General features: G+C 28.5%; 1 protein-coding gene across 40 annotated transcripts in view; it reads right to left on the minus strand.

The window, feature by feature from the left end:
- Positions 1–493: 493 nt before the first annotated feature.
- The window catches only part of LOC119600595 (serine/threonine-protein kinase MARK2), a 38,797-nt gene continuing 12,166 nt past the window's right edge, over positions 494–27,124 (minus strand). For 3 of the 40 annotated variants that reach the window (XM_037950936.1, XM_037950937.1, XM_037950938.1), the window contains exons 3-16: positions 25,042–25,257; positions 24,236–24,456; positions 23,876–24,157; positions 23,589–23,782; positions 21,843–21,955; positions 21,552–21,735; positions 21,292–21,409; positions 20,642–20,769; positions 20,414–20,570; positions 18,561–18,649; positions 9,187–9,310; positions 2,281–2,433; positions 1,652–1,770; positions 494–1,559 (exon numbers count right to left, since the gene is read on the minus strand). In XM_037950936.1, the coding sequence (XP_037806864.1) occupies positions 1,501–1,559; positions 1,652–1,770; positions 2,281–2,433; positions 9,187–9,310; positions 18,561–18,649; positions 20,414–20,570; positions 20,642–20,769; positions 21,292–21,409; positions 21,552–21,735; positions 21,843–21,955; positions 23,589–23,782; positions 23,876–24,157; positions 24,236–24,456; positions 25,042–25,257 (2,157 nt within the window). In that variant the 3' untranslated portion in view covers positions 494–1,500. Of the gene's footprint in view, positions 1,560–1,651; positions 1,771–2,280; positions 2,434–5,248; positions 6,017–8,410; positions 8,543–9,186; positions 9,311–11,359; positions 16,878–16,938; positions 17,639–18,560; positions 18,650–20,413; positions 20,571–20,641; positions 20,770–21,291; positions 21,410–21,551; positions 21,736–21,842; positions 21,956–23,588; positions 23,783–23,875; positions 24,158–24,235; positions 24,457–25,041; positions 25,258–25,430; positions 26,927–27,124 lie in introns of those variants that run through there. The other 37 variants (XM_037950927.1, XM_037950925.1, XM_037950952.1 and 34 more) reach the window with 35 other exon arrangements.

Genomic DNA, 27,124 nt, shown 5'->3' on the forward strand with positions numbered 1-27,124 from the left:
ACGTTGATTTTTTAATTAGGACACTCTTTATTTTAATTTTGTGCTACACTGAGAAAAATATTCGAACGTTAAACGTAAAAATAATAATAAACAGTGAGAAAATTATATTTTACGAAAGTTTCAACTTAGCTTCACGAAACAACATTAAAAAATAAATAAACAAAAAATAAATAAATAATACACAAACTTATAATCCTATTACGGTTAGACCTTTCTTAATGATTAAAATTACTTTTAAATTAAATAAGATCAGCGGGTCTGTCGGCTCTGGTCAAGTAATTTATTTGTCATTTATTGAAAGCCGCTCAAACAGCGAACCTCCGAATACGAATCTAATGTTTTTTTTTTTTTTTAATTTATTTCTTTTCTTTTAATTACAGAACAAATAAAAATGTGATATATATATGAAGAATGCATTTAATGCAACGTACATTATACATATACATATGTATATATTATAAGTATATATCAATTTAATAATTACTCAATTCAATTAAAATAATAAAGAGGTTTCATATAAACTCATATTCAACACCCCAATATCGTAATATGTCTGTTGGAATTAGCGGACATACATACTACATAGATAGTATGTATTCATTTATTTCAAATAAAATGTGCGCGAGAATGATGTACATGAGCTTAAGTGAATTCCGCTAAATTTTGTATTTTATTTTAGTTCTTTTGTTGTTGTTGTTTCTTTAATAATATTTGTTGTTTTCTCCATTGTGCATTTATAACTTTATACTACTATAATGTATATATTATTTTTTTGTTCTTAGAAAATCTGTTTGTTTTACACATTACTATACATACGAGATGTATATGTATGGTACATATATGTATTTTAACAAATTAATTTTGTTATTTAAATATTTCTTTCATTCTTAATATTTATATGTATGTGTGGGTGTATGTGTATATATTTAGAATGCCTTAAGAGTTTTATCCTGTCGGGGTTTTACTCTGTAATTCGATCAAATTCTTATTTGGAAAACTTTTTCTTATGGATGAAAGTTCAACTATTAAACAATACGTATTAATCAACTGAGTATGTAAAATTTTTGTGTAAAAAGTCTTCAGAGTCCCAATATCGAATGATTTCGATATTAGGAATATTTGAATGCGTCGTTTGTTTTATTTTCCTTATTCAGCTCAACATATACGTTCCGTTTAGGTTTTCTTGAAGAAAAATTCCTATAGGACATTCTAATATGTATATAGTAATTATTTATGTGTGTGTGTGTGTATGGATGTTCATATGTATGTAAATTGTGCATGCACTATTGTGTTAATTAAATGAGAAATTAAAAAAAGAGAAAAATATAGTAGAAGTGTAAGTGTATGTATGATTGTATATATGTGGTTGTATCTAGGGATATTATAGTGATTTGATGAGAGAAAAAGGATAGTAGTAGTAGTTTGAATTAAGATGGTAAGGGGTCTCTTTCAAAAAGTTGACTCGTTACTTTTGCTTAGACTCCCCTTCTCCTGACAAAATCACAGACGTAGATCAAACGCAATACGTGACGCAATATTTTTGAAACCTATGCTAGTGCCTAAAGATGATTGAAAGGAAAGACATAAAAAAAACATAAAAATTATATGTTATTTCTGTAAATTGTTAATTTGTATTATAATGAACAATTACCAGAAATGCGTTTAAAACGAACTCCATTTAGTGACAGACGTGGTAGCTTACAAACTTCTATTTCCCACTGTACTAACGAGTCAGTATTAGGATCGCCATGAACACACCATAAAACAAACCTTCAAACAGAAAATGAAAAAATAAACAAAATACAATACAAATACACAAAATTGAATTGACAAATTTCTTTGTTATGTTAAAAATTAGCTGGGAAATGTTTGAATGGTTAGACAAGTTAAATCCGTACATACGAAGACTAAAAATAGGATTTTATTTAAGAAAGTCTATTGATATAAGAATAATATACATATCTCAAAAACCTAATGTAATGGAGAATTTCCAAAGTCAAATTCGAATTCAATGTAGTCCCTGAGTTTCCACTTTATAATGTGAAATTTACACTTATTGTTAGTGGATTGTTTTTAGTTTTTGGCTTATCTTGTTTTCTAACTACAGAATTAAAAACATTTCGATATTTTAATTTCACTTTCAAAAAACTATTGGATATTTAAAGCATTTTTATAATTTACAACTAATCTACATATTTTTGTCCTAATCTATGTAACAACTTCTACTTCATTAAAAATTAAATATTTTCCGAAACAAATCATTGTTACAATTATAATTACCTTTCACGTTGTTCGTAGTCACAGTTGTTTTGATCTAGCACCTCTCTTATCTTTTGCATTATTTGATCGGGCATTAAGGGCGACGTAGTTTTCATCGACCAGGTAAAACGCAGTACTCTGGGCTTAGCCGATTCTTCGGTATTCGAATTGCTGCTATAAATTGTGTAAAATAAATTCAAAATAAGCAATAATATACATATATGAGGTTGTATTCTTTTTGCAAATTGTTTGTTGGTGTCATTATAGAAAAAGAAAAAACTTAGTAACTTTATAGGTATTTATGTAGGTGCTTAAAACAAATGTAGTGATTTTTTACACGTTCAACAGATTTTTTCACTGTATTTTTTTTTTTTAATTGTATCACATTTTCTTATCACACCACTCTAAGTTTTATATAATTTCATAAGTGGAATTATGTACAATCGGTTTGTTTAGTATGTTTTTCTATTTATTGTTTTATGTACATTACTTTAATGTTAATGTCATTTCAATTAGTGGTTTAAATGCGCAGATTAGTGGTTTTTTTTATAAAATTAATAAAAGCAGTTTTTGTTTTAATGGAATTATAATTATAATTTTATCTCAACACGAGTTAATAAATTAATTAAGCCGCTTGTTAGTTAAAATACTTTGTTTAGCACAGTTATAAGTTATTAATAAACTGTGCTCGCTTAGATAATCATGTATGTATGTATTTCCCTATTATGACAAATGTAATGGCAGCGTATACGTAATATTGTTTATAAATAAAAATACTCATACGTTGTTTTATTGTTTTGAATGCAAAGATATTTGGCGGATTTGATTAACAGATTATATTTTGCCTTGATTTTACTATAATTTTTAGGTTTAAATTATTTAAGAGTCTTGTTATATGTACATTTTCTAACTTTTAATATGTAGTCCACTTAGTAGTCAGTCTATAGTCTACCCTATAGGTCTAGTCCAAGATCTAGTCTATAGTTTGGTCTATAGTTTAGTCTATAATATAGTCTATAATCTAGTCTATATTCTTTTCTATAGTCTAGTTTATAGTCTAGCTCATAGTCTAGGCTATAGTATAGCCTATAGTCTAGTCTATAGTATAGCCTATAGTCTAGTCTATAGTATAGCCTATAGTATAGTCTATAGTCTAGTCTGTAGTCTTGCCTATAGTCTAGTATTTAGTCTAGTTTATTGCCTTTAGTATAGTCTAAAGTCTAGTCTAATAGAAAATTAATTTAGTATTCTGAAATCTAAAAAGTACTATTTTTATTATAAGTTATTATTACTCTTTCAAAATTTCAATTTTCCATGCCTGATATACATATACTTTAAAAACATCTGGCAAATATGGATAATGTAAAAATAGTATTCTTTTAATGATTTTAATTTTATATACTTTAAAAATTTCTACTGCCTTTAACCAAATTTAAAGAGAAATTATTTGTGAATAAAAATTATGTGTTGTATTTATTTTGTATTTGTTTTTTGTTTTGTTTTTATTATCATTATTACCATCATCATAATTATACTTATTTTCTTTTATCATTTTGTTTTTATACGCATATTTGTTTTCTTTGTTTTTGTTTTCTTTTATTTACTTTATTGTTATAATTATTTATTAATATTTTTATGTATATAGAACCTACAATAAAATTACATTTTAATTGAGATTTGTAACAAAACTCTGAGACAACAAAAGACGCGTGAAACACAGCTGTAGTAGAAAGAAAATAAAATGATCATAACTCCATTTTACAAAGTTTTTCAATGCCAAAACACACAATTTATTCATATATTTTTTATTATTAGTTCATTTCGTATTCATAAAAATGTGTTTAGTTTTTTTTTTTAAATTTCAGTATTTTTCGTGTTGTTGTGTGTTTTTTAGGTGCAAATAAGTTGAGTAGGAGATCTATTTTAAAAAATGGCATTTATGCAGAGATAAATTGGTATGAATGTGACAGTTTGAGTTTGATTTCTGGGTATAAATCGTATAAAACTTGTTAAGCTGTCGTTTGTTAATTTTGAAACTAATATGTAGTAGTATTTGTGGTAATAAGTTAAAAGAAAGTAAGAAAAAAAACAATTGTATTAACAATTAATATAATAAACTTCTTTAATCATTATTATTATTTCTTTTTGTTGTAGTTGTTGTGGTTGTTGGTTTCATTTTTTTCATCTACGACATATTTTTCAAATACTATTTAAATAAAGTGGCTTTTTTTGTTTTCGTTTTCTTGTTTAACAATTTTAGGGATGTTGGTGTAAATTTGTCTATATAGATTTTTTAAAATATAAATTATAAACTAAATAGGATTAAAGGAAAGTTTAAGAGTAGTTAAATTATAACTATTATTAAATAATTATAATGATAATGGTATAAATCTATTTATATATTGTTTATTTATGTATTTATGTATGTATGTAGGTTTGTATGTATGTATAGTATATTATTATTTACTTTTTTATGTGCAACATTATTATCATTATTATTATTATTATGTATTATTAAAAACATAGTCAAACAATTAACAACAATTGTTGGCATGTTTTATTATTTTTAAGTTTTATTTTCTCTTTTTTATCGAATTTATAGTTATAATAACGGAAGATTTTTTTAAATAATATATGTATATATAAAAATAATAATAAAATAGCCAAATAATATAAAAGTTAGGAATTATTAAAGTTAAATTACATATAAACTAATTAATTACTACCCAAAGCATAATACAATGTTAACGGTTAAAAAAAAAAAAAAAGAAAAAACTAAAGTTTACAAAAAAACACAAAAAGTTGCTATTCTTTTTTCTTAAGAATGTTAACCTTTTGTGTTTTTTCTTCTCAAAATTTTCTTCAATAAATGATAATAATAATAATAGTACATAAATAGTATGAATCAAATTTTTGTTACGCTTTTTTCTGTAAATTTAATACCGAAAAATAAAAAAGAAAAAGCTAAAATTGAAGTTATTATTGATAATGTTGATTTTTTTAGTTTCTACATGCTTAAATTGTAATACAATAGTTTGTTTTAACGTAGAAATAAAATGGTCACACTGTTTGTTTATTATTATTATTTTTAGTAGTAGTTATTATTATTCTTTTTTCTTTTACTTTTTTGTTGGTTTGAAATTATTTCAATTAAATAATTTTAAGGCTTAAAACAATGTTGTCACAATTAGATATGAGCAGTGAAATACTAGTGCAGGAATAACGTGACAAGTGACACAAAACATTAGTTAATTTAAGTTTTTAGAAGGTTTGTTTGTTGTTTTGGTTGTCTTATGGTATAAGTTACAATTCCGTTTCTTTTAAATCTTAAATGTTGTGATTTTTTTTTTACACAGTTCATTTTAACTTATAAATGAAAAACAGAGCAAAACAATTATTAGGAAGGAGAACTAAACTAAACTAAACTAACAGTAAAAACAATGGTGATTTCTTATTTAAATTTGTTGTTCTTGTTGTTTTTTTCTTTCATTTTTGTTGTTGTTTAGTCAATAGAGAATTTACATCATTATCATTAAATTTAAGTTAAAACAAAATGGAGGATATTGTTTTTTTTGTTTCTTTCAATGTTGTAAGCTGCTTGTTTGTGTTTTGTCTCTCTTTTTCTCTCTCTCTCCCTCATTCACAATGTATCGCCCTCACCATTCTTCTCTCATTTTAATCACGTTAATTCAATCAGTTCATTCAGTTAACAATTACAATTTATTTTATAGCATTAGTATTTATTTACTGGTTTGGCCTAAAATTAAAGAAAAAAGTAATTATAAAAACAAATTATTCACATTATAAGAGAAATAATATATATGTGAGAATATTTAAACAAAAAAAAAAAAGATTTTTTTTCGCAATAAAAATGAAAGAATACGTTTACGATTTTATACGACGACGACAACAAAAGATTTAGAAGGAAATTAATAGAGAGAAACATATTAAAAGAATGAATAATAAAAAAAGTAGTAAGAAGAAAAGTAAAAATAGTCTGTCGTATTTTAAAGTTAAAAAAAATGAAAAAGAAAAACACCATATAAAATAATAAAAGCATTACAAAATAATACCAAAAAGAAATGAAAATATAAAAGAACAAATACAACATTTGTACGCCTACACAAAGATTAGCTCTTTCTAGTTACAATTGCAGCAAATGGCTATAATTAAATTACATACATCATACTCACTAACTACTTTTACAAACAACATTTTCAAAAAGCAATTTTTGAAATTAAGTTAAGATATTTATTTTAAAAGAAATGTTTGTTTTGTTAAACCAATCTCTTGCCCCATTAACTTAAAAAAGTGTTAACTATAGTTAACAGACTTTATTGTAAATAGTCGTTGCTGAATGTATGTATTTTTAATTGAATGACCTATTGCTGCATTTGTTGTGTTCTTAAAATCCTTCATTCCTTTCAAATAAAATGTTGAGTGTTTCTTTGTTTTTGTTTCCTCCAACAGATCACTTAATTGTCTATTTAGCAATTAAATGATCATTTTGTTAAACATACTATATACGAGATACATTTATAAAATACGCATTTTTACTAAAAAAAACTTACACTTTATTCCTTTGTCAATTAACTAACCAAACTATACCACTAACAACTAACACTATCCAATGTGAGAGACAAAACTAGAGTCAGTTGATTTTCATTTAGAGTTTTTTTTGTTTTGTTTTGTTTTCAGAAAATATATATTAAGCTCTTGGTTATATTGTTGTTACTTTTTTTGTTTAATTGAAATTTCAGTTTTTTTGACGCATGTGACCATTTTATTTTTACAACTACAGTTTATTAAAATATGTTATGAATAATAGTAGATGATGAACTTTAAAATTTACATTTAGGTTTTATAATAAATAGGAATTTTCAATACATACATTATTTTGCATTAGAATTATGATGGTTATTATGTTGAGAGGAGGAAAAAAACTAATAGGAAACAGTTATTGTTGTTGTTTAAATTACATTAATAAAGTGTTTATCATTTGTAGTTTATTCAAAATAGAACATTTTATTTTTTTTTTTCATATTGTTGTTAAAGTGAAAAAGTGTTTGAAGCAACAATCGTTTAAAGGGGGTGGTAATCAATATCTTTACAAACATATTTTAAATAATACTAATACATAATAATAATAAGAATAAATTTAAATTAATATTACACTAAATACAAACTTACAATTATAAACTTATTAATTTTGCTGAAATCTAATTAAAATTATAATAATTTTTGAAAATTATTTGGCCAAAAGGGGAACAAGAAAAATTTTTTACAATTAGATTTGAAAATATTTGAGAAAAAGTTTACTATTGATTGTTTTACAAAATCAATTATGTCAAACAAACATCTGGACAAGATTTTTACACAAAATATAAGTTTTTAATAAAAACTATGGAAGAGAAATCCAAACAAATATATATTTAACAGGTTTTGCAAACAATTTTTTTTTTTTTTTTTAATTAAAACTGAATTTGTTTTTAAATAATTTTTCAATTTCATTAATATTTTTAATTTTGGCAAAATATTTAACAAAATATGCATGTGTGTAAATGTGTTTGTGTATTTGTATGTACAACTGTGTTTTGTGTATAGTTTAGTTTTGATTTACAAATTAAAAAAGTTTACAATAATATTCTATAAACTAACAGGCTCTCCAGATGATGATATCATGATGATTATGATGTTTTTTATTTCATTTATCCTGTGGACAATTTCGAGAGCATCCATTTTATGCTCACATATAAATAGTTATGTCTATTTAATATACAATAACAGTAGTAGTAGAAGTAATAGTAGTAGTAGTAGATATATAATTAATAATTGTATTTTTATTTTTGAAATTTAATCATTTATATCATCATATATTTTGTTATTCATACAGTTTTGTAGGGATTTGTTTTTCTGCTAATTGTTGCCTTTTTTATTCGATACGATTCAATTTAATTCGATCTTATATAAATTAATTTTTTATATATATTGTTATTAGTAGTATTATAGTTCTTAACTAGAACTGCGTTTCCTTTGGTCTTCTCAGTGATGCAATTACTTTCATTCATTCTATTTTTATCATTTATTTGTATTGTATAGTTAAAATGTGGCACATGCGATCCAAAATACAAATATCTTCTATTTCTTTTTATTTTATTTTATTATGAGTTTAATATTATTTTATTACTTTTCTTTTTATGCAATCAATCCATCACTTTTAGAGGAGGAAGAGTGTTTGTTTGTTTTTTATTCATATCTTGCTTAATGTTTGAGTTTTTGGAATCTAAATTAAAAATGGGGTGCTTGTTATAGTAAAATCCATTGAGCCATATTTAAAGTTAAATAAAGGATTAACAGGTGGGGTTAGGGAAAGCAAGGATTAAACAAATCAAATGGTTAACACAAAATTAATAATTAAGTAAGTAAATAAATAAATAAATAAACAAATGTTTGTTAATGGTTACACAAAGTCAAATCAAATTAAAAAAATAATAATAATGAACAAAACATAAACATTTCATTTATTTTAAATTCCTTTATGATGATTGCAATAAAAAAATGTTGTTTTACATGTTGAAAATGTTTTAAAATTAGGAGAAAAAGCTTAGCAACTAATTTATTAACAGGTTCATGTTTAGTTTAATATATTTTAATAGATTTTTTTGTTTTTCTTTTAATGAATAATTTTAATTTAATAAATATTTATAAATAAATGTAGAGGAGTGTTGTATACTTAGAATATTTTACAAGTACTACTACTACACTTGACACAACAAAACAAATACATATATCAATCATATTTTATAAACGTATGTAGTACATATGTATATGTTAAGTTTGAAGTTTTATTTTCTTTTTTTTTTTATTATTTTAAAGACATTCTCTACCTCTATCACTTAAATTAAAAGCTAATGCAATTTCACTTACCGCTTACTGAACCGCGAGGAGAGTTTTGAGAAGAAACTCATGCGACCTGGATGGGGAGATTCCCCGGGCACACCACCTGTGGCTGAGTACTCCAAAGCAGTGTTATTACGTGGCCTAGTTTGACCTACGGAGTTCAATTGAACAAAAAAAAAATAGGAGAAAAAGAAACAAAAACGAAAACAAAATCAATAAATATATAAAATAATTAATATGATGATAAAATCAATTTGATTTGCACAAAAAAGCAACTTATACAATATCATAAAACGAGAAACCTTATCTACTAATAATATAACAGCCTATGACAAAACACTTGTGTAATTTTGTTGTTGTTTAACTTATCTTATGTTCGAAGGACAATATATATAAAGTACAGAATACATTTTACTATATCGACTGATAACATTAATAATTAAGCTTACATATACTATATATAGCACAGACTAGGTTCAAACGCTAAAATGTATTACAAAGAAATTCTAAAAAATGCATCATTTAATTGTGTATTGTATTTACAAATCTTAACAATTCAGAATAATTCCATTAAAGTATATTTAAGTAATAATACAACTATTTGGATCACATTTTTATTATTAGAGCTAATTACTTAATTGTTCCCAAGGTCTAGTTAATTGTAAGGTATCTTGGGGACTAGACCAAATGTGGCTCGTTTTGTACAATAGTTTATAGTTTGATTCCTAAACGTTTAAGACAAATTATTTTTAAATTGTATCATATATGGTGCATTTAACAATCCTATTCAGAGATCATTTGCGTGGAGTCTAAGTAGAATTATGATCAAATTTTAAATTTTAGTCTATAGTCCAGTCTATAGTATAGTCTTTAGTCCAGTCTATAGTCTAGTCTATAGTCTAGTCTATAGTCTAGTCTATAGTCTAGTCTAGTCTAGTAGTCTAGTCTATAGTCTAGTCTATAGTATAGTCTATAGTCTAGTCTATAGTCTAGTCTATAAGTCTAGTCTCTAGTCTAAGTTCTATAGTCTCGTCTATAGTCTAGTCTATGTCAGTCTATAGTCTAGGTATAGTCTAGTCTATAGTCTAGGTCTATAGGTCTAAGTTCTATTAGTCTAGTACTTATAGTCTAGTCTATAGTCTAGTCTATAGTCTAAGTCTATATTCTAAGTCTATAGTCTAGACTATATTCTAAGTCTATAGGTCTAGGTCTATAGTCTAGTCTATATTCTAGTCTATCGTTAGCTAATTCTAATATGTTCAGTCTATAGTCTAGTCTATAGTCTAGTCTATAGTCTAGTCTATAGTCTAGTCTTAGTAGTCTCTCGTCTATATGTCTAGTCTATAGTCTAGGTCTATAGTTGTCTATGTCTATAGTCTATGTCTATAGTCTAGTCTATAGTCTAGTCTATAGTCTAGTCTATAGTCTAGTCTATAGTCTAGTCTATAGTCTAGTCTATAGTCTAGTCTATAGTCTAGTCTATAGTCTAGTCTATAGTCTAGTCTATAGTCTAGTCTATAGTCTAGTCTATAGTCTAGTCTATAGTCTAGTCTATAGTCTAGTCTATAGTCTAGTCTATAGTCTAGTCTATAGTCTAGTCTATAGTCTAGTCTATAGTCTAGTCTATAGTCTAGTCTATAGTCTAGTCTATAGTCTAGTCTATAGTCTAGTCTATAGTCTAGTCTATAGTCTAGTCTATAGTCTAGTCTATAGTCTAGTCTATAGTCTAGTCTATAGTCTAGTCTATAGTCTAGTCTATAGTCTAGTCTATAGTCTAGTCTATAGTCTAGTCTATAGTCTAGTCTATAGTCTAGTCTATAGTCTATAGTCTAGTCTATATTCTAATCTATGGTCTAATCTATAGTCTAGACTATAGTCTAGTCTATAGTCTAGCCTATAGTCTAGTCTATAGTCTATAGCCTAATCTATAGTCTAGTCTATAGTCTAGTCTATAGTCTAGTCTATAATCTAGTCTATAGTCTAGTCTATAGCATAACTTCGATAAAACTACCTAATATTATGAACTTTTTTAAATTTATTTCAAAATTTTTAAGTTCGGAATTGGAAAATAAAAGAAATGATATTATATTTTTATGAATTTTCATGAAATTACTTTAAAAGTCATGAAACATTTATAGTAATTTTTAAAATTTTGAAGTTCGTATTTTGAAATTTGTTATCCTAATATCATATTTTTATGAATCCTTATAACTCAGAGACCATTCAAACATAAGTTCGAATTTTCGAACATTTCATAAAAAGCCTATATTCTGATACTACATTGAAAATACTTTAAAATTTATGAAAATTTAAAAATTATTTTCAAAATTTTTAAGTTTGAAATTGTAAAATATAAGAAATTGGCTCTTAATTAAAACTTAAATCATATTTTAACGAATCCTCATGACTTTGAGACTATTTTAACAGCGTTAATATTCTGAAACTACATTAAAAATAGTTCCAAATTCATGAAAATGTTCCAAAATTTTTCCAAATTTTGAAGTTCGAAATTGTAAAATGTAAAAAATTTGGCTTCTAATAAAAATATGATTGGATTCTATGACAACCTCGATTAATTGAAATAAAATCAAGAGAAATCTTATTATAATATATGGTATTTTATAAATTTTTATTTCAAATATACATATGTATGTTATAAAATACAGTTATAATATTAAATAGTTTAGTTTATGGAAAAATTGAGTTCAAATAAAATTATTGTAATAAAAAAATGAATACGGGCTCCGTCGTACGTCTTAAGCTCGCGGCGTCTTCTTTTAAACTAATGTTGCTCTCTGTTCTAAACTTCAACTGCAGCTACTCGTTATTATTGCAAACTTCTCGCAACTTCACTCCTACATCTCGGCCATCCTGCGGGCTTACTCATCAGGCTCATCCTCAATTTCATCTGGCCATGGCTTCATAAATTCTGCGCATGTTGTAGTACGTTTGGGGCCTTCACATTCACTGGATTTGACTACATCATACGTATCATTCTGCTTAACCTTAACAATTTGGTATGGACCCAGGTATTTTGGCCTAAGTTTAAGACCTCCTCCTAGCTGAGTCCTTTTAATAGCGACAGAATCATTTACATTATATTGTCTGGGCGGCTTACGTCGGATATCATAATATCGTTTGTTTTCGGCTTGAACCTCAAGTAATTGTTGTTTAGCTGCTCGTCTTATCTCGTTTCTTTGTTCATCGTAGTCGGCTACTAGTTCCTTCTCTACTAGTTCTTTGAGTTGGATGTCATCTTTAGTTTTCATTTTGGTTCCAATAAGCATCTCAAACGGTGTGGTGTCAACGCTCCTATGATAAGTCGAATTAATGATTTGCTGCACTCTTCCAACGAATTTATACCACTTGGAGGGGTCATCAATGCTTAGTTTGGACAAGACAGAGATGATCACACTATTTAGTCTTTCGACTTGTCCATTCGCACGAGGAAGACCAGTTGTAATAAGAATGTGGTTTATCTTTTCCTCTGCGCAATAAGTTTTGAAGTCTTCGCTAGTAAAGGCCGAACCACGATCAGAAATGATATGAAGTGGGTTACCAAAAATGACATTCTGTGACTGCAGTCGGGAAATTGCATCCTTCGCTGATGTAGTTTTTGTTGGATACAACCAACAAAATTTCGTGAAAGAATCAATTACAGCAAAAATGTGATTGTACATCTTATTCGTGGATTCGAGTGGGCCAAGGTAGTCAATGTGGTATGTGTGTAACGGTATTGCCTCTTTGCTTAGTGGATGTAATTCTCCTTCTTGTCTTCCCCGTTTTCTGTTATTTATGATGCACGGGATGCAATTAGAGATGAGTTTTTGGATCTTTTCTTCCAATTTCGGTATGAAATATTCCTTGTATATCAGCTCTTTTGTTTTCTTGATGGAAAAGTGGCCTTTTTCATGTGCTGTTTTTATAATTTCGGCGTACATACCTTTTGGAATCACCAGTAATTCGTAATCATCCGACATTTTATATAAGACATCTCCTTTCAAAAAATACTCATTATATGATGGCTTGTTCTTTAGTATCTCCCTGATGATTTTAAGATCCTCGTCCTGATTTTGCAAACGTATAATCTTCGAAATCAAACTATCTTCTGCAATGATCATGATTGGGTGTCGGCTTAAGGCGTCTACATGCCGCATTTGAGAGCCTGGCCGATGTTCCACGATATAATCGTATTCTTGTAAGAATAGTATCCATCTAGCAACCCTTGTACACAAATCCTTTTTGTCCAACGTTTTAGTGAAAGCATTACAGTCAGTCACCAATCTGAACTTCAAACCAATCAGATACACTCTAAATTTCTTCAATGCCTCTATGACCGCTAACACCTCCAACTCGTAACTCGTATATTTCCTTTCCTGTTCGGTTGTCTTTTTGCTCATATAGTATACTGGATGTAAAAGGTTGTCATCTGGAGATTTTTGTAGCAGTACTGCGCCATATCCGTCGATGGATGCGTCAGTATGCACCTCAGTCTCATAATTTTGATTAAATATACTCAGTACTGGACCATTACTCAACACATTCTTTAAAGTATTAAACGATGTCATCTGTTCGTGTCCAAATACAAACTTAGCATTCTGCTTTTTAAGATCGGTAAGTGGTTTGGCTATAATCGAGAAATTAGGAATAAATTTCCTAAAATAGCCGGCTAGGCCAAGAAATCTTTCCAACTGTTTAACATTCATAGGTGCTGGATAATTGACCATTGCGATTGTCTTTTCAACTGATGGCGATACATGTTGATTTTCAATAACATGACCAAGAAATTGAATTTTCTTCATCAAAAAGTTGCATTTTTTAATATTAATATCCAAGCCGTAATCTTTGCTGATATCTAATACACGTTTTAAATTGAGTAGTGCTTCTTCTTCGTCTTTTGCAGGAATGATGATGTCATCGATGTATGGTAAAGCTATCCCCTCACGAGTCAAATCGCGAAATATGGCATTGACGTGGCGCTGGAACACACCCGGAGAGTTCGATAGACCAAATGGAACCTTTTTAAACTGATATTGACCATTATGCGTAACAAACGATGTGTACTTTCGGCTTTCTTCGTTTACAGGAACATGAAAGAAGCCGTTTCGTAGGTCAATTGTACTAAAAATATATGCATTCTGCAAGCGATCAAGTTGGTCTTCAATAAGGGGTAGAGGATAACGGTCCTTGACGATAACTTTATTAATTCTTCTAAAATCAATACACAGTCTTGGAGTAGAATCTTTTTTCTTGGTCAAAACTATTGGACTGCAAAATTCCGATTCTGAAGGTTCAATAATTCCCTCGTCCAGCCACTGTTCAATCTGGCTGTCAACAATGTATCTTTCCCTTATTGGTAGTCGTCTGGGATTACAAAAAATTGGTTTCTCGTCCTTCAGAATTATACGCATTTCAATGTTAGTTGTCTTGCATTTGCCTGGCTTATAGTTATGTATCATTTCGATTACCTCGCGCTTAGCATTTTCACTACTGGTCTCACCAATATTAAGAGTATTTACATTATCATCAGCACAGACATCCATCACCATGATACTATGCACCTCTTCAGCTATTTCGTCCTTAATCTTCTTTATCTTCAGGCCATCAGGTGAAATTCCAATTTCAGCAAATGAACAAAATTCGTTTCCTAATATAATTTCGACATCAATACAGGCAAATGGAACTACATGGAAAGTCAAAACATACTCCTCACCATAGACTTCAACCTTGGTTTTAAAATTTCCAATTGGTTTAATTTTCCTATCGTTCGTAGTATTACCAAAACCAATCAGATAAAAATCTGATTTAAAAAGTTCAGGTTTATTCAAAGAATTGTACACTTTCTCAGTTACAACATTAAATTTGCTGCCAGTATCAAATAAAGCCATCCACATTCTATCCGATAGTTTAACATTCACCATCATAATATTTTCAACAGCCAATTGCCTGACATTTGCCTTGTCTACTCTAACTGGACATTCTCTCGATATGTGGCCAAATTTGTTACAGCTGAAGCACTTTATACCTTTCTCTTTATCCTTGCAATTTCTTGATGTATGGCCCTTTTCACCACAGTTGTAGCAAAGTATAGCCTTCTCATTTTTAGCAGAAGTTTTATTGTTGTTAGTTGTTCTAGTATCAACTTTTTTAGAAGATCTTTCCTGCATCGTCTCATAACATTTAAGTTTCTCCTTAAACTCCTTCAAATTGCATGCACCGTATAATATGGTCTTATTAATTGTCAAATCTTTTATGCCATCAATAACGTACTGTATCAAAGCACTTTCCTCTATGTTTCCGCGCGAAGCCATTTCCTTCATCTTCAAAAAATATTCGTGAATAGTCTCATCCTTGTTCATTTTCCGTTCAGTTAACATTTTATGTAGCTGGGCACTGTTGGCTGTAGTTTTATATTCATCAATTAATGCTTGCTTCAACTTAATCCACGTTGTTATGCCTCTTTCACTGGCAATAAATAATTTAGCCAATCCCCTAAGGGATTTTTTAGCAAAAATATATTTCTGAAATTCATCCCAATACATTACAGCCGAAGTTTCCTCAAAATCATTTATCCAACCATCAATGGGAATAGTGCCACTTCCATCAAGTGGTCTTATTGAATCTTCAATATCACGAAAATTAATCGAAAATCTTGGCGTATTAAAAGATGACATGTTATACTGTTCCACTGCATACGTCTTATTCTGTTCCTTCTCGTTACTTTTGTTCTCATTAACGTATTTTCTCATGCATGGTTTTGTTTCTAATAATTCGTTATTTTTATCACCAACACTGCCGCCGTCATTAAAATTTTTCGTCTGCTTTGACATTTTCCTTTCATCTTCAACAACAACAGCATCGTCGCTTTCAGCATTATCGTCCACGTCGTTGCGCATGTTTACCATTGTATGCTCGCCGTCGTCGTCGTCGTCGTCAACATTAGCTTCATTACTTATTTCATCTTCACCATCGTCTCTCTCATCTACGTCGTTCGAATTTAATAAATTTCCTTTTCGCATGTTGATAAATATGTGCAAAAACAAGTCGTCGACGTCGTAGTCCAAAGACAAAATGTTGCAAATCGACACCAAATCAGCGGTACTCAAATTCTGCTTAACGTATTTTGTTTTCTCTAGAAACTTTTCGTCTTCTTCGGTGAAGTCAAAACCAACGAATTCTCTCAACCTCTCTCTATTCTGACGATCACCCTCATTCTCAAATACTAGTTTGTGTAAGGCTACAACAACAGCACGTTTAGCCGTTGACAAGTTTTTCCTTATGGTAACAAAATCGCCCAATGCGTACATATTCATCTCGTTCAGTTCGACCGTTACAAATGTTCTCCTTTTTTCTTTTTTCCTAACTTTCCTCGACGCGTACGCGTTTGGTTCGTAAATTTTCTGTTCGTTCGTTTGCTTATTTTTCCCGGATTTAAACACTCACGACAAACAATCCGTGTTGAGTCCCCAAATTTATGGTATTTTATAAATTTTTATTTCAAATATACATATGTATGTTATAAAATACAGTTATAATATTAAATAGTTTAGTTTATGGAAAAATTGAGTTCAAATAAAATTATTGTAATAAAAAAATGAATACGGGCTCCGTCGTACGTCTTAAGCTCGCGGCGTCTTCTTTTAAACTAATGTTGCTCTCTGTTCTAAACTTCAACTGCAGCTACTCGTTATTATTGCAAACTTCTCGCAACTTCACTCCTACAAATATAAAATTGCAGATTTTACAAAAAGTCAAAAACCAAACTTCAAAAACTTTTACAGCTGAAGCAGATAGCTGAGTTTATTATATTGGAGCTAATTGATTTAAGCAAAAGTGGCATATTTCCAAGAGTAGCAAATATGCCAACGAGTTTTTAGGCTAGGAAGCGTGAAGCGTAGTTTTTGGTCGTAAAGAATGAATACCACTAATCTTTTCTTCAGACATGTGAAATAAAAGTTATATTCTACACACAATTATCTTTTTAACAAAATAAATAAGATAAGCCCTTTAAAAACAAACATTTGATAAACAAATCATGTAGTAGTTTCCGTTGCATATAAATATGTTATAAATATGACTGAAATTTAGTTGATTTATAGTTGATATTGTAAAAACCTTAATTTGTTTGCTGCAGTTTGCAATATTTAATTGAACTCGCACAAGCATTTATTAATCGATTTCATTAGATAATAAGCAACGATATTGAACACCCTCCAAGAAAATTTTTTATGTGTCAAAAAATAAATGTTATTTATTGTACAAAATAAGAAAGAATGTTTACTTTGGCATTTGAAAAGAAAACTATTCTACGCCTTATTTACTAGCAGTGATAATTTCTTAATTAGTCATTGCTATTCAACCAACCCCCTGTTAGAAAGAGGTTAAACAAATTAAAAAATAAACATGATGAACAAGCAAAACTAAAAAAAAAACTAAAACGAAATATTAAATTATTAAAAATACATAATATGTTTATATTAAAACAAGTTAATAACTTAAATTTAACGAGAAAAAATCAATAAAATTAATATTATTACTTATAATATATGTATGATCTCCACAAACAAACTATAATAAACAAACAAAATATGTAAATGTACGACATAGTATGTAGTATATGAATATAAAGAAAGAAAATGATTTGAAATGATATGAGGTAGAGAGAGAGAGAGGAGAAATTGTTTGCGATAGCTTAATTTAATTTGATTGTTCGTTTGCAGCAATTTATTTATTATTATATTTATATCAATTATCATCGCATAACCAACCAGAAAGAAAGAAACAGGTTAGAGCAAAAAAGATTTTTGTGTATTTTGTAGTTTAATAATAAATATATCGAGTTAAATAAATATGAAAATAATATGTAGGTATGAAGAAAAGGAATACAAAGATATTTTTTTTATAGTATAGATAGGTAGATACAGTTGTAGTAGGGTAGTAAGTAGTAAGAATAGTTAGTGGTAGTAGTGGATACAGAAATATACATGTAGTTGATGAATACACAATACAATCTAGCAAAAAAAAGTGCATTCTTCCCATAAAGTACAGAACAGAACGTTACGGTACGGTATACAACAGAACAACAAGAGAACTTCTTACATACATATGTAAATTAGATTCTTTAGCTTTTTTTTAGTTTTTGGTTTATTTTTAAGTTACATTTTTAACACGCCTGTTATCAAATCAATTCAAAAATTTATGTCATATACAACGTTAGATAAAATAATATTATTTCATTATTCTAATACGTCATTATTATTATTATTGTTAATTATAACCTGTTTTAAAATCTTCAAATTAAAATTATCTTAATTGTAATTTAAAAAAAAAAAACTCAAAACTTTTTTTTTGAACAATCAAATTATGAATTGTAACGATTTGTTTTTTAAAGCAAAACTCACCCGAATGAAAGGTTGAACGTGATGGAACATTCCTGGGAAAATGTCTGCCAGATTTAACAGCCGATGTCACTCTAAGATCGTTGAACACGCTATGGGTTCATATTCATTCATTCATAATTTTTGTTTGGTTTATTAAGGCATTTTATAGTAGTGGCATTTTGCGGGTTATTTTTTATTTAGATTTTTTGGTTTTTTTGTTTGTTTAATATACACAATCATATTCCAAAAACAATCAGGTGAAAAAAATACAATAAATAGAATTCATTTCAATATTTTTAGAATAAATCATGCGAGCAGCGACCAAAGCAATTGATTATTATTCATTTAGTTTAATATTATTATTTTTTGATGATGAATTTGTTGTTGTTTGGTGAACGCGATTTATTTATATTTTTTTTTTGTGGTTGGTGTCATCATGCAAAAAGAAAATTATTAAATAGAAAGAAAAAAAGAAACAAAAATGAAATCAAAATCAATAAATTAGGAACATGTTATACGTTTATATATATTTATAGAGATTAAAATTAAAATGTAAATATGTACGACACATTTTCTTTAAAAAAAATAGACTACGACTACTACGAAATATGTACATACATATGTGTGGCAGTTGAACAGACGACAATTTACAAAAAATAATAAAAAAATAAACAATAAAAAAAAAACACACACAAAACTAAATCTTGTGAAAAAGGTGAAAATAATAAAAATATTTACAAAATAAATAAAAAAAAACAAACGAAAAAAGAAAACACATGAAACAAGTTAAATTTAAAGTTTCACAAAGTTAGTGAGTGATACTTGATCATCACCAACCCAAAAATTATCCTCTGACATCTTTCCTACTTTCTTCTTAATTGTCTAACGTATCTGTTAAAAGTTAAAAGAAAATTTGCTACTGAACACCCTTCACTATGTATAAAACCTATATTAACTCCTATTAACTCCATTTTTTACAACAAAAATAAAGAAAATTAAAAAAACTATAGCCCTTTTTGTTTTGTTTTAATTTCATATAAGCAATTGGTAATTAATTTAGTTTTAGTTGTAGTTAACTCTTTTGTTTATCAGTTTTGTTTTTATGATTAACTAGTATTGAATTTTCTTAGATTATTTTTTGTATACTCACCGAGATGTGTATTATTTTTGAGGGCATTTTTTGAATTGTAGAACCATTTTGAAGATTTAGAAGTATATGTAATTTTTTGTTTGCAAAAGAAGTTTTACAATTGATTTAATGATAAAAATAAAAAAAATAACAAGATAAAAATGAAATATCAAAATAATTAGTGCTGTCAAAGTTGATGGTTTTTAATGTGAGATTAAAAAGAGCAAAAGGCCTAAAAATAATAATTTGTTTTTTTTTTTTTTTTTTATTTGAATTGATTTTTTTCAATTGATTTATTGCTAATAAAAAGCCATAATAATTATACGTGTATGCATGTTTATTAAAACTGACTCAAGAGCAACAAGTAACTTTATGGAGTTGATGTTGATCAAGTTGTTTTAATGCTTTAATCCACCAATTTACAAATAGGTTTTTTATTTAAAATTAGTACGAGTGAGTACGAAAAATGAAAGAGTTTGTTACATAAATGAATAGATTTACGAAATTTGTTATTTTGTTGCTTAATTTTTTGTTTTTGTAAATGTTTTTTTAAACATTTAGATGAAAAGTGTAGTGAATTTGATGAATGAAATGTGTGATTGATAGCGAATTTTTCTTTTGTTTTAAGTATGTACTTTGATACTTAAAATGACAAAGAAGAATAATAAGAAGAAGAATGTTGAGGATGGGGAAAGTTATAGGAGTTGGAAATGAAGCGAAAAAACATTTAGACACGTATACATACTTTGAATCTGTTGAAATTGCATTTGTTTTCTCGGTTGAAGAAGTCTTCTCGTATAGTGTTGTTGAGCGTCGTGGCATCATGCTAACAGTAGCCGAAGGACGATTACTGTTTGGTGGATCGTATTTGGGCGTAGAACGGGGTTTGGGACTACTAATAGCTGTGAGTTATTTGAAAAATAAATAATTATTTACATATATTTATAAGTATAAATTAAACTATAAAACTTACAAGTATCTGCTGTTGCTAATAATTTATGTGTGGCAGATGCCGGCCTCTGATTTTGAGCCGAAAGACGTGCTGTATTTTCTTTGATTGTAGCTGAATCTATGGTGTTTTGGCGCTTAAAGTTGCTACTTCTGTAAAGTTGATAAAAAAATTTAAAATTTATTTTCAAGAGAATTTTTAAGTTCAAAGTTGAAAATTTTAAGAAATTAGTTCCTAAATTACACTAAAATTATGTTTTTATGAATCCTCATGTTTGAGAGTTAATTTTTACAGCTTTAAAATATTTTCGAAGATATGTTCGAATTTTCGAACTTTATTAAAATTATGTTTTTATGAATTCTTATGGTTGGCTGATTAATTTATCAGCTTTTAAATGGTTTCGAACATAAGTTAGAATTTTCGAAATTAACATAAAAAGCTTATATTCTAAATCTACATTGAAAATACTTAAAAATTTAGGAAATTTTTCAAATTCAAAAATTTAATATAGAATTAAAATTATAGATTAATGAATACTCAAGATTGAGAGATTTCGAATTTTCGAAAATTTCACAAAAAAATCTTATTTTCCGAAACTGCATTAAATTTATTTCCAAATTATTTTATTTTAAATTATTTTCAAAATAAAAATAAAATAAAAGTTTTGAACTTACATTGAAGATCTTTCTGCAGATGATCCAGTACCAGCAATTGCATAATTAGTGCTGGACGGAACGGTACCAGCTGTTCCTGTGGTAGCAACTTGACCAGCTGTATTACCAGGAGCAACACCTTTAACAAAATAGAACAAAAAACAAAATTGAATACAAAAATTTCTCATTACATAAAGAGACAGAATAAAAACACCAACAACAAATTGCAAAATACATAAATTATAATAATAATAAATACATAAAATAAATATATAACGTACGTAGTGTATCAGCCCCTGAAGATGCCCTTCTACTTGGTTTTGTACTAGAAGCAGAAATGCTTCTATGGACACCACGGTGTGTTGGGCTTTGCACAGAAGCATTTGCAGATATAGCTGTCCCATCATTACCAGATATATTGCGCAAAGAAAGTGAAGAGCCAGATCGAGAACCATCACTTTCAGGCTATAATTAAATCATCATCAACATCATCATCAACAATCATTATTAAATTATAATCTTCATCATCTTCAATTGATTTACACAGAGAGAAGAGAGTATTTGCTACTTACATCAGTACTTTTTCTTCCCAGCAATAAATACGTTGCAAACACATCATCATAACGAACTTGTGATAATGAAGCTTCGATTTCCTGCCTATTATAGCCCATTGCAACAAGAGCTTCTATAAGGTGTTTTAATGTCCAAATCAGTTCAAAAGTGGAGAGAGAAGACATGCGAAAAAGACATTGAAGCATTAGAGGGGCGTTTTTGTTAAATTTAAAATACATATTACATATTAAAAAGTAGTACATAGTAGTAATAATTCAACAAAATAATTATTTTCTTTTTGTTTAACAATAACAATTTCCACACCTCCAATCAAATCAATTGATTTTGAGTTAAAAAAACATAAAATTAAAATTGTACTCTATGAAATTTAAACAATCCTTGATTTTGTTTACCATGCCAATTATGAGAATAAATGAAACGCTACATGCTAATAGTAATAATAATAGTAGATATTTTTATATTCTTTCTTTTTTGTTTAATATGATGTAGGTATGATTATTTTTGTATAATAGTAAGTAGTAGATAGATAAATAATTGTATAAATTAACACAGCCGTCGACGTCACTCGCAAAACGAGTGCAAAACAAATTTAACTACTATAGTCTTTTCTATATTGCTATAAATAAACGGAAGTTTTTTGATCAACTTTCTTTAATTTCTGTTTCTTATTTTTTGTTTATTTAGACTATAATAGAATGATAAAATAGTAGGTATGTTTCTAAGTATGTAAGTACTTATTGTAATATGCGTATTAAGTGATTTAAGAAAATCCTTTAAAAATGGCTAAAACTTTTGTATATTTTTTCGTTAGCCATAGTTAAAAAGTAAAATGAAATTTACAATATGTATACATACGTAACGTAGGAAGTAAGTATCTCTTTAACTGATAACGAGACAAACACATTACGACTACGTACTCAAGCTGATGAAGTTTATTTTGAAGTAGAATTAGAAGGCAAGGCTAGTGTTTGTGTAATACATAATATTGAATTGTGAGGAGTTCGTGAGCTAATAATAGTGATCGTTTGATAAATAAAACATTTTGTTACAAATTTTAAATTCAAAGAAAGTAAAAAACAAAAATACAAATACATTTACAACAAACGATATATAATAATCCAAACTTGTGAGCGCTACACGTAAAAACAAGAGAAAAAAAGTAATATATACACTTGGAACAACAAAGTGATGGTTGAGGTTGAAGGTTCCGATGTGCCATAGCTGTATAGTTTTGCTTTGTTTTAATTTTTATCTTTTTTTTCATATATTGTTGGTGATGGGATGAACAAATGTGTTATAGATGATAATGATGTTGAGCATATGATATGTAATGGGTAGGTCAAATGAATATGAGCATGGTATACCTTTTCTAACAAACATTGAATGTGGAATGTGATAACAAATGATCATAGAGGATTGTCATAAGATAAAATAGAATTGTGGGAAAATGTTTCACATTAAAATTGTAATATGGTGTGTAAGAAAGAAAGATAGAAAGAATGTTAAAATGAAGCTTTATAAATTATTTACACATGATTTATTACACTTCAAATGCTTGTTAGAAAAGGTATTTAATAACTCTATCTATTGATTTCTGTTTTATTCTTTCGTTCGTTCGTTAGTTAGTTTGTCCGTTTACATTTCATTTTGGGAACAACAGCTGTACATAATAATGTTTGTTTGTATACATAAAACAGTTAAAAGTGGAAACAAGAAGTTAATTATAATGGCATTGTATACAGTACCCGTCTTACCTATCCGTTTGACATCGGCTAGGTCTTGCTTAGGCTCAATATAGGGTTTCAGTTCATCATCTTCAAACCCCATATTCATCCATTTATCACTCATGATGGTTTCGAGACTAGCACGTTTAGCCGGATTCAATACTAAAAATTTACGCAAAAGATTTTCACAGTCAGTAGACATGTAGAAGGGAATCCTGCAAATTTTGAAATTGTCAAAAAAAGAATTCATTTAATTAATAGGAACAAGAGCTGAAGATTTGTTGTTAAAAAAGAGAAGGATTAGTGACCTATATTTGCCTCTGAGCACACGTTCCCGCAGTTCTCGTAAAGTGGAGCCATCAAAAGGCAATGACCCACTTACTAGGGTATAAAGTATAACACCCAGGGACCAAACATCGACCTCAGGACCGTCGTATTTCTTGCCCTGAAATAGTTCGGGTGCAGCATATGGGGGACTGCCGCAAAATGTGTCCAGCTTAGAACCAGGCGTAAATTCATTTGAAAAACCGAAATCTGCTATTTTTATATTCAACTCACTATCTAACAGCAGATTTTCGGCCTTTAAATCTCTGCATGGAAGGTACAAAATATTGTATTAATTTCTTTGCATAACAAATAGAATGTGTTTAGGTGTATGTGTTGTATACCTATGTATTATACGTTTTTGATGACAATATTGCACAGCTGAAACAATTTGCCGGAATTTAACTCTTGCTTCTTTCTCTTTCATGCGGCCATGTAATACCAAATAATCGAAAACTTCACCACCAGAGGCATATTCCATTACCAAATACAAAGTCTTTTCGGTCTCAATTACTTGGAAAAGTTTCACAATATTGGGATGATCAAGCATTTTCATAATTCTGACCTAAAATTTTTGAACAAAAAATTAAATAAAAACATAAATTATCTTAATTAAAACGAACAGTCGTTTGCTGTTTAATTAATGAGCTTTTTAATTTATTGGCAATGCTGCATTGATATTTTAAAACTAAATTTAAAAGCTTATTTAAGTTCTTTTCATATTGTTTTAGTTATTGCTTTTATAGGTTGCACAATGGTCTGCTATAACATTCATTAAAAATAATTACTACTTGCAACATAACCAAAAGGCAATACAACAAATTACCTAAATGTCAAAATTAAACATGAAACAATCATTCATATACATATGTAAGTAAGATTGTGAAATTTTAAATTGTAAAACATTGTGAGCTTTATAAGCTCATGAGAGTTTGAGAGCTACAGCTTACTCAATTAAGTGAATTATTAAATTAAACAGATTCTACTCATTTATATTCGCAATTAAATTTTAGCGACCTTTATGTTTTGAAACTCCAACTTTTAGTCTTTAAACTACCCATGACCATGGTACATACATACATTACTTGTAAATGTTGAAGAAAAGTCAATATAAATGATTTTTCTTAAATAAACATAAAATTAAACTTACCTCTCTAAACAATTTTTGTAGCGAACCCGGATTCAATTGGGTTTTGTCAATAATTTTTATAGCCACCTCTTTACCGGTGGGCAAGTGTTTAGCTAGTTTAACTTTTGCAAAATTTCCTTTGCCAATTGTCTTAATGAGTTTGTATTTGCCAATATGCTCTTCGGTAGCACGCCAACGCATTGGTGCACTGCTGCGAATAGCCATATTAGGAGATCCCTTTAAAAAGTTAAGAAAATAAATTAAATAAAAATAAATAAAATTGTCCAAAAACTTGGCAGTAAAAATGTAAAATAATGTGAGATTTTAGAATTTCCGAGACAATATCATAATTATTTTAATATTAAGCACAAGTTAAACTTTTAATTAGCATTTGTTTTAGTAAAAATTACCTTTTTATTTTTTGACTTAGCTGAACTATCCGATTCTTGTTTTTTAAATTTCTCCGCCTTACTAGTGGCCACTATGGGCAGACCACCATTTTCCATCATTGTTACCACGACCTTATTATTTGTAGACGTCCCTTCCTTTACAGGTGTCAATGTTGTGAGGCCATCGTGTTGTTTTAATTTTTCACTTATCTTTCTCTCAATATAACTAAAATCCTTGTTGTAACTGTGTAATTGTTTGATGGTAGCCGGCGTATGGGATTTGGAACGTTTTAAAAATTTCAACATTTGATTCTTTGCTTTGGTAGGTGGTGCTTGTGATTCTTGCAGTGGCATCGCCTGCAATTTATCTCCTGCCGTAATAATTGTTCGGCTGTTATTGTTTGTACTACTGCCATCATTGCTATTGGAATGAATTGTTAACGAGTTGCGATTGAAGTTGGTATCCAAAAGCTTTTTGCTCACATTGGCTTTATCGAGTACGTGTAAACGACGATAGTTGCCATCAGCTAAACGTACATAACAACCCTCGGACATTTTGTGATATGAATCGGTGGGCAATTTATGGAAGTTGCCCTGAGGCGTGCGATAGTAGCAGTAGTCGGTTTTATGATAACCATTCTCAATGGCTGAACTCATCTGCTGTTCATTTGTCTGCTTCGAAACAATTTCGAGTTTTTTTAACTCATTTTCGGCATTAAAGTTTAGGGTGGCCGCAGCCATGGTAACGGGACGTATACGATCGCCTGCAAGGAAATGTAAATCAAGTACTTTGCGATTGGTAGCACCGTCTCCACTTGCGGCATTTTTTCCCGGTAAAGTGGCATTTTTCCTGTCGCGGTAAAGTACTGATTGGCTGCCAGTAATATCGACATTGTTGCTATTGCTGTGTGTGCTACTGGTCTGGCCCATATTAATCAAAAACGTCTTCTTATGTACTACAAACCAGTTTCTCACATGGGCTCATTTCTCCTTTGCTTTCTGTGATTTATTAAATATGTTGAATTTTTTTTTTCTTTAAAACTTTTTTTCACATTTGTTAAGCGCTTTATAATAATTTGTTCTCTCTTATAAGTGTATTTTAGGAAATGAAAAAATAAAGAAAAAAACTAAACTGAAAAACGTATTTTTCCTTTTATTATTATCTTATTATTTCTTTGCGTTTGCAAAAACGTACGAACGAATGAACGTGTGGTAAATAGATAAAAATACAGACGTAATTAGTAGTACATGTAGTTGTTGTTGTTGGTGTTGTTGCTTTTGTTTTTGTAGGTGTCTTTAATTTTCAATTAGTAGTAAGTAAACCACTATGCAGAAATTACACAAAAAATACTGATAAAAAACCAAACACTTTTAACAAGTTATTAACTATTTATGTATGTACGTACGTAGTATATTGCCTTCTTCAAGTAAATATTTATATTTCAGTTTAAAGTTTAATAACACTTATTTTAATTAAAAAAAAATCTCTCTTTTCTTATGAGGGTGAGTGACTAATACTTATTAAAAAGAATTAAAAATGAACAAATTTATTTTTAATTATTTCAATATTTGTTAGATGAATTATTGCTGCTATTGTTGTTGCTGTTTTTATAGATGTCACAGTTTTTTTTTTTCACTCAAAGATCAATAATACAAATGATTTTATCAATCTAAAAACAAAAACAATACGAAAAGAGGAAGTATTGTCAGTCATC

This window comes from Lucilia sericata, unplaced genomic scaffold (assembly GCF_015586225.1).
Source record: "Lucilia sericata isolate MDLA Ls3-8-SP2 unplaced genomic scaffold, ASM1558622v1 Contig000118F_arrow, whole genome shotgun sequence".
Classification (NCBI taxonomy): Eukaryota; Metazoa; Arthropoda; class Insecta; order Diptera; family Calliphoridae; genus Lucilia; species Lucilia sericata.